We start from the raw sequence: 7,409 nt of genomic DNA, 5'->3' as shown, positions 1-7,409 counted from the left end.
TTTATAAGTACTTAAGTGAAAGCTGGGTGTTTCTTTGATGGGTTCCCCTGCATCTATTGCAGTAGCAGTAACTGCTCATAGGATAGTGAGCAGCGTAACTGTGGTGAGTTTACTGTGGCCGGCTCTCCAGACGTGGATTCACTAGCTCCAAATACCAGTTCTCACAGGAACTGGTTTTGCAACCTTAGGAAAGTTATCATCAAACCTTTCCTGTCTGTAAAATGGGAGAACTAATGGTAGTGACTCATGTGACTAAGAACCTGATGAGTTAAACAGGAAAAGGGTTACAGTGGCTGGCACATAAAGTCTCGGTATTAGCGTGTGTAACTGTCAGTTCCATATATGGAAAGGTGTTTTTCCTAGTTCCTTAAAGCACATCAGAAGATGCACATATGTTTAGAGCAGAGAGAAGTCAGAGCATGGAAATTAAAATAGAAGCTATTAACTCCTTATACAGCATGAATAATAATTCCCACCTTAATTCCTTGAAAGTTGCCCAGAGACCATCAGTCAGGAAACCCTTCTATAATGAATTATCTTACTTGTGAAAACAGGCACCCAAATAATTGTATCCTGTGGCTGGCTAGATGCAGGAAGCTGTGCGACTTGCCAGTGGAGCTGCAGAGTTTTGTGATGCCTAATCTAGTCATTCCTGGGTTTTGAAGTGGCTTGACCTTTTAAGAAAACACTGTGTAGGCCGGCCCAGTGGCTCACGCCTGTAATCCCAACACTCTGGGAGGCTAAGGCCAGTTCAAGACCCGTCCCAGCCAGAGCGAGATCTCATCTCAAAACTAGCCAGGCGTTGTGGGGGCGCCTGTAGTCCCAGCTACTTGGGGAGGCTGAGGCATGAGGATCATTTGAGCCCAGGAATTTGAGGTTGCTGTGAATAAGGTGACGCCACCGCACTGTGACCAGGGCACAGAGTGAGACATTGTATTAAAAAAAAAAAAAATGCCGTGCCGCATTCTAACGGACATTGTGTGGTGGACACTGTGTGGTGAACGTGTGAATCACATTTTCTCCAACAGCAACGGTAGGTTTTACTGTGGGAGGGAACTCTGACAGGTCTTCGCTCTTGTCATTAGATGTCTGAGAAACGAAATTGGTCGGAATTGTAAGCGGTGAATAGATCTGCTAGAATGAGTCCATCACTTAAACATTGTTTAAAATGCCAATAATTTCCTTTGTAAGATCGGCGTGGACTTCCGTTACGTCCGTCGTATGTTCGATAAAACCGAGGCTCAAAGTCCGCAGTGGCTGGGAGGGCAGGGCCCACGTCCAGGCACAGCTGTCCGGCCCGACCCCCGCGTCCCCCGCTCGGAGCTCGGCCCTCGGGGGCACCCGCGCCTCGGCGTCCGGAGGGGCACAGGACCCGCCCTCAGGGTTCAAGTTGCAGCTGTCTCTTCTGTGCTTGCGCTCTCGGCATTGCCATTTTTCAAAAGGCAGGAATGTCGCGCACCAGCGTTACGAGCCGCACGTGTGCCTCCGGAGGGTCGCGCTTCCCGCCTCCCGCGCCCGCCCCCTGCCGCCCCTGCCGCGCGGGGCTGGCGGCTGCGGGGTCTGCACGGTGATGCCCGCAGCTCGGGGCTCCCGGCTTCGCGCATGGAGCGCGGAGGTCGGAGCCGGCGGCGAGGCAGCTCCCAGACGCACCAGCCTCGCGTCACCCCGTCCCCGCCGCGCGGCCGCGACGCGCTGGGCGACCGGACGGGCCGCGGCAGCAGTACGCACGCGCACGCTCACCGCGCGCCGGCCGCCGGTCACGTGGGCCCCGGCCAGGGCTCGCGGAGCAGGAAGTGGCCTGGCGCGAGGAGGCCGCGGGGCCGTGGCAGTGGCGCGTCCGGGACAGGCTGGTGAGTGCGGCGGGACCTGCGGCCGCGGGGTCGGGCGATCGGGCCTCGAGCGCCCCCGGGGCGGCCGGACGCTGGGTCAGGGCGGGGGCGGCTGAGGGGGCCGCGCCACCCGGGGCCGGGCCGTCTCGACCCCGCTGCGCGGACGCCGCTCCCCGGGGGCCGGGACGGGCGGAGTGGGCGCCAGGGCCCCACCCGGCCTCCTCGCCCGGCCCGGCCCGACCCGCAGCCCGGTCGCCCGGGGCCCGCGGGCGCGCAGAGGACCGGCCGCCGACAGGGCGGGAGGGGCGCTGCTCCCGGTCCCGGCCCGGCCCCGCCGGGCGTCTCGGCTCGTCGGCTCGTCGCGTCGGGTTTCCGGAGGCTGAAGGGACGCGTGGTTGGAGCCCGGTGAGGCGCCGCCGGCGGGTCGGCGGTCCGCGCTCGGCTCAGCTTGGCGCGCAGCTCTTGTTCCGTCCGCATCCCGGGGATTCCTAGCGGGTGGCGGCAAAACAACTTCTCCCAAAAGCCGGCAAGTGTATAGCCAAAGACCGCCCCCTTTTCACACCGGAGCCCCTAATGCATCTACTTAATAAATGGTTATAGGCGTGGGAGAGTTCACAAGTCCTGGAACTTTGTCCACGGCCATGTCAACAGCGTGTTTTCATCCCGAACAAAGGGCAACCCTCCTTTTGGATGGTGCGAGGAAGTAGACCTGGGACAGCGTCGGCGGGAACGTACTTGTTGAGTGCTGCTTAGACGCTTGTGAAAAACTGGAATATTATGTAGCAGGCGCCTCTGCTGAGTCATGTTTCTGCGCGCTGCGACTGTGGGGAGACAGTTTCAAAAGACGTTCTCCCTGACCACTGCTGTGATCACGGTTCTGAAGCCACCTTGGTGTCTGCACAGAGAGACTGTAATTGGTAGTATGTGCCACTTACAGTTATCTGAAACAGCAAAGTTACATTAAATAGAGGTTTTTCATTAGACACTTGAGAAGTTCATTACCACCTCTTGGATGGAATGAAATAACGGACAAATGTGTATTCTTATTCGTGCAAAGGGAATCTTATTTTTACTTCTTATTTCCACAAATTTGCTATATATAAAATTCCTCATCTGAGTTAGATGGGTGGTAAAGTTATGTAAAGATACCCTAGTATAGGCTGGGCGCCCATAGCACATTGTGACTCCACTGGCCACATACACTGAGCCTGGCAGGTTCAAACCCCGCCCTGGCCAGCTAAACAACAACTATAACCGCAACAAAAAAATAGCCAGGCGTTGTGGCCGGCGCCTGTAGTCCCAGCTTCTGGGGAGGCTGAGGTAAGAGAATCACTTGAACCCAAGAGTTTGAGGTTGTTGTGAGCTGTGACACCATGGCACTCCACCCAGGCAACACAGTGAGACTCTGTCTCTAAAAAAAGAAAAGGTACCCTAGTATGCCAGAGATTGGTCAAAGTTAAACCCTGTCCATTCTTGTGTGTTCTTGAACCTACTTGGAATACTGACAGTCATTAATTCACAGAATGCTTAGTCCAGCTTACATACTGCTTTTTATGCTAACTTACTGTGAGGGGGTAGTAAAATCTATGCTTTTTTTTTTTTGTAGAGACAGATTTTACTCTGTTGCCCTGGTAGAGTGTCACAGCTCACAGCAACCTCCAACTCCTGGGCTTAGGCGATTCCCTTGCCTCAGCCTCCTGAGTAGCTGGGGAAAATCTATGATTTTTGTTTTGTTTTGTTTGTTGTGAACCTTCCAAGCAATAAAATCTGTGTTTTGATCTGAGGTTACAGCAGATTTAAGGGGACCTGGTGTGATTCGTGTTCATGCTTTGTTAGTATACCTCATTTTTATTCTAATCTGGAGAGCAAATATTCTCAATCTTTATAGATCCATATTTTTCAGTACTAAAGGGCAAGTCTTGTGCTGATGCTTATGTTTTAAGACTTGGTGGTATAGACTGTTTGGTGTGTTTTTATTTTTATATATGTTCTGGGAGATTGGAGAAACTATTTTTTTTTTTTTGAGACAGAATCTTACTTTGTCTCCCTCAGTAGAGTACTGTGGCATTACCACTCACAGCATCTTCAAACTCTGGGCTCAAGCAATGCTCTTGCCTCAGCCTCCCAAACAGCTGGAACTACAGGTCTAAGCCACAATGCCCAGTTATTTTTAGAATAACAGAGTCTCACTCTTGCTCAGGCAGTCCACCTGCCTCGGTTTTCCATCGTGCTGGGATTACAGGCATGAGCCACCGACCCTCGGAGAAACTATTCTACAATCAATTTCAGAAGAATTAGTAACTTTCGGAATGATAATTTTTGCTGTCAGGCTCTATGTAGATGAAATTTTAGATCATAGAAAGGTTATGCATGGGGCGGCGCCTGTGGCTCAGTCGGTAAGGCGCCGGTCCCATATACCGAGGGTGGAGGGTTCAAACCCAGCCCCGGCTAAACTGCAACCAAAAAAAAATAGCCGGGCATTGTGGCAGGCACCTGTCATCCCAGCTACTCGTGAGGCTGAGGCAAGAGAATCGCTTAAGCCCAGGAGTTGGAGGTTGCTGTGAGCTGTACGATGCCATGGTACTCTACCAAGGGCCATAAAGTGAAACTCTGTCTCTACAGGAAAAAAAAAAAAAAAAAAGGTCATGCATGACAACAGTTTTCATTTGTGTTGCTCTGCCCTTGAAGGAGACAAAGCATTTTTTTCTGTATTTCTGTTATATTTTACATTATTACTTTTCTTTGTTTTAAAACATTTTAAAATATGATTTGTCATTAATTAATCTTTGAAAACATTGGAAGTAGGTAAGTAGCCAATATCACTCTCATTGACAGAGACAGAATTAAAAGGGACAGTTGTTTCTTTTCAGCATTTGTGACAAGTGAATGAAATTGAACATGCATGATGTCATTGGTTGATTTTTTTTTTTTTTTTTTTTTCCGAAAACCCACACAGCATTTTAGCCTTTTATATTGCTAGAAACTTAGATTTTTACACTGGACTGTATATATACTTCAAATTTAACAATGAGTAATCCTACTTGAGACTAAAAATAGATAAAATTATTTCTTAACTGTATCATCCCCTAAAAACATATGTGCAAATCTTTTTTCTCTTAGGATAACGAGGGTTGCCCAACCAAGCCAAAGATGCAGAGCACTCCTAATCATCTGTGGCTTCTGTCTGACATTTTAGGCCAAGGAGCGACTGCAAATGTCTTTCGTGGGAGACACAAGGTTAGTGCAGGGGAACCTGGGAAGGCTTTCTGTCAGTGGATACATTCTCTTCTAAGAGGCAGACTTACACGGAAATGTGTGACTTGGTAATTTTGATTCTTTTGTCTAAAGACTTTTTTTTTTATGATTTTTGTGGGGGTTTTTGTGTCTGGCAATGAACATGTCTACCCAGTGGTGGCAGAAGTTATGTGTTAGGGAGCAGAGAAGAACAGAAAGTTAGTGGAAAGAGACTGGGAAAGATTAGGGTTCTTTTTTATTCTTTCCCTAACCAAGCTCACTGGGTGGCGGTGAGTAATCTCACTGACAAGTTCCAATGAGCAGTAATTTGTGGTGGAGCAAGGTACTTTGGACAGTTACAAGGCAGATGTGCGGTGGGGAGAGGAAACCACAGATGATTCTGATGTGCTGTGCTAAGGGTTTGTGCTCCTGCATGGGGGATTGGAGTAAAATGAGATTCTTTTTTTTTTTTTTTTTTGTAGAGACAGAGTCTCACTGTACTACCCTTGGGTAGAGTGCCGTGGCGTCACACAGCTCACAGCAACCTCTAACTCCTGGGCTTACACAATTCTCTTGCCTCAGCCTCCTGAGCAGCTGGGACTACAGGCGCCTGCCACAACGCCCGGCTATTTTTTTGTTGCAGTTTGGCCGGGGCTGGGTTTGAACCCGCCACCCTCGGCATATGGGGCCTGCGCCCTACTCACTGAGCCACAGGCGCCGCCCTAAAATGAGATTCTTGACAAGGAATTCCCATTGAAAGGCTGTATCCTGGTATCAGATGGTCAGAACCTGGTAGCAGAATGAAAGTAGAATAAAAGGACTAACCCAAAGGCACTTCAAGAACCAAAAGGATTCTGTGTCAGATTCAATATCGGACGATGAAATTAAGGATAATGAAAATAATTTAAAACGAAGAAATCAAAGATAATTAAAGTTTCTGTTCTGGGAAAGAAGCTGGAAAAATAATGGAGTAAAAATCCTTTTATAATGCAAATCTTTACTGATTTTTCAGTGTTGTGAATTTGTTGCTTTTTTTTTGTGAATTTGTTGAGTTAAATGATATTTAGAGCCTCCTAATTTCTTATTTTCAGAAACAGAGTCTGAACATTACAGTAAGGAGGAGTCTCTTCCTATTTTCCTGTAGCCTTGAGACTGTTGGTCAGTTCTATTGTTGACAATGAGATAAATTCTGGGGGAGGGGTGGTTTTCTCTGGAGAGAGAGTGTATGGCTATCAACAGCCTCTGGTCAGAGGGAATGAATCAGAAGTGCCGTGCAGACAGCTGTTGGCTTTCCCCCATTCCAGAATTGTCCACAGGCTTGGGATTCTTTTTCTTTCTTTTCTTTCTTTTTTTTTTTAAAGACAGAGTGTCACTTTGACGACCTTGTTAGAGAGCTGTGGCATCACAGCTCACAGCAACTTCAAACTCTTGGGCTCAAGTGATTGTCTTGCCTCATCCTCCTAACTAGCTGGGACTAATGGCTCCTGCAACAGTGCCCGGCTATTTTTAGAGATGGAGTTTCAGAGTCTCGCTCTTGCTCAGGCTGATCTCGAACTCCTGAGCTCAGGTGATCCACCCACCTCAGCCTCCCAGAGTGTTGGGATTATAGGCGTGAGCCACTGCGTCCAGCCTATGGCTCTGGATTCTTGTTCAGGTCCATTTTGATCAATCTTAGATATTCTTGTCCTAGAAATTATTTTTGCTTTATGCTAAGAAGAGGAGGAAATGGGTGGCAATACAGGATTTAGCTCTGAGAACATATCTGACAGCCCGTTTTTCAAGTTAACAAATTCTAATAATCGCTTGGGGTGTGCCAGGCACTGTGGTGGGTCTAGTGCAGCTGATGTCCAGTCCTTGCACATAAATCAAGTTTAGTAGCAAGGTGGTACTAGAAGGGATTAAGTTTACTGCTTGTCACTCAAAGTGTATTACTCATTTAATGTCTCTTTTTCATTAAATTGCTTTTAGCTACTAATGGGGAAGGGTGTGGAGGTGTGTGATAACCATGGTAAAGTTGAAGGAAGCTTGGATGCGTGTATGTGTATGTAATTCTAATGTTACTCGTCCATGTTCTGAGTTAGTAAGGGTAGATGGTAAACAACTGCAGGTTAACAAGGAAAATGGTGTATTCCTACACATAGCCCCATCATCTCACTGGTATGATGTAGACTACAAAAATTTGGAAAATACTGACCTTGATCGTAGGGGGTACATCACCACAACATTGTATTACCTTCTATGCTTCCTTTTCTGTTATGATTCTCCTAAATTTAGACTGAGTTTGAGACAAATATCCTTAATGAAAAATCTCTCTTGGGTGATACATAGATTTGCTAGTGTCCTTAC

At 48.0% G+C, this 7,409-nt stretch overlaps 1 protein-coding gene across 4 annotated transcripts in view; it reads left to right on the top strand.

Annotated features, from left to right (window-relative positions):
• The first annotated feature begins 1,729 nt into the window (after positions 1-1,729).
• Positions 1,730-7,409, top strand: part of TBK1 (TANK binding kinase 1) — a 53,520-nt gene continuing 47,840 nt past the window's right edge. For 2 of the 4 annotated variants that reach the window (XR_008373350.1, XM_053556461.1), the window contains exons 1-2: positions 2,204-2,749; positions 4,950-5,066. Coding sequence is in view for 3 of the 4 variants with exons in the window: in XM_053556461.1 (XP_053412436.1) it covers positions 4,980-5,066 (87 nt within the window). In the remaining variant the exon portion in view is untranslated. Of the gene's footprint in view, positions 1,851-2,203; positions 2,750-4,949; positions 5,067-7,409 lie in introns of those variants that run through there. The other 2 variants (XM_053556460.1, XM_053556459.1) reach the window with 2 other exon arrangements.

This window comes from Nycticebus coucang, chromosome 12, assembly GCF_027406575.1.
Source record: "Nycticebus coucang isolate mNycCou1 chromosome 12, mNycCou1.pri, whole genome shotgun sequence".
Classification (NCBI taxonomy): Eukaryota; Metazoa; Chordata; class Mammalia; order Primates; family Lorisidae; genus Nycticebus; species Nycticebus coucang.
Note: the sequence above shows the minus strand (reverse complement) of the source record. Positions and strands in the feature narration are given on the sequence as shown.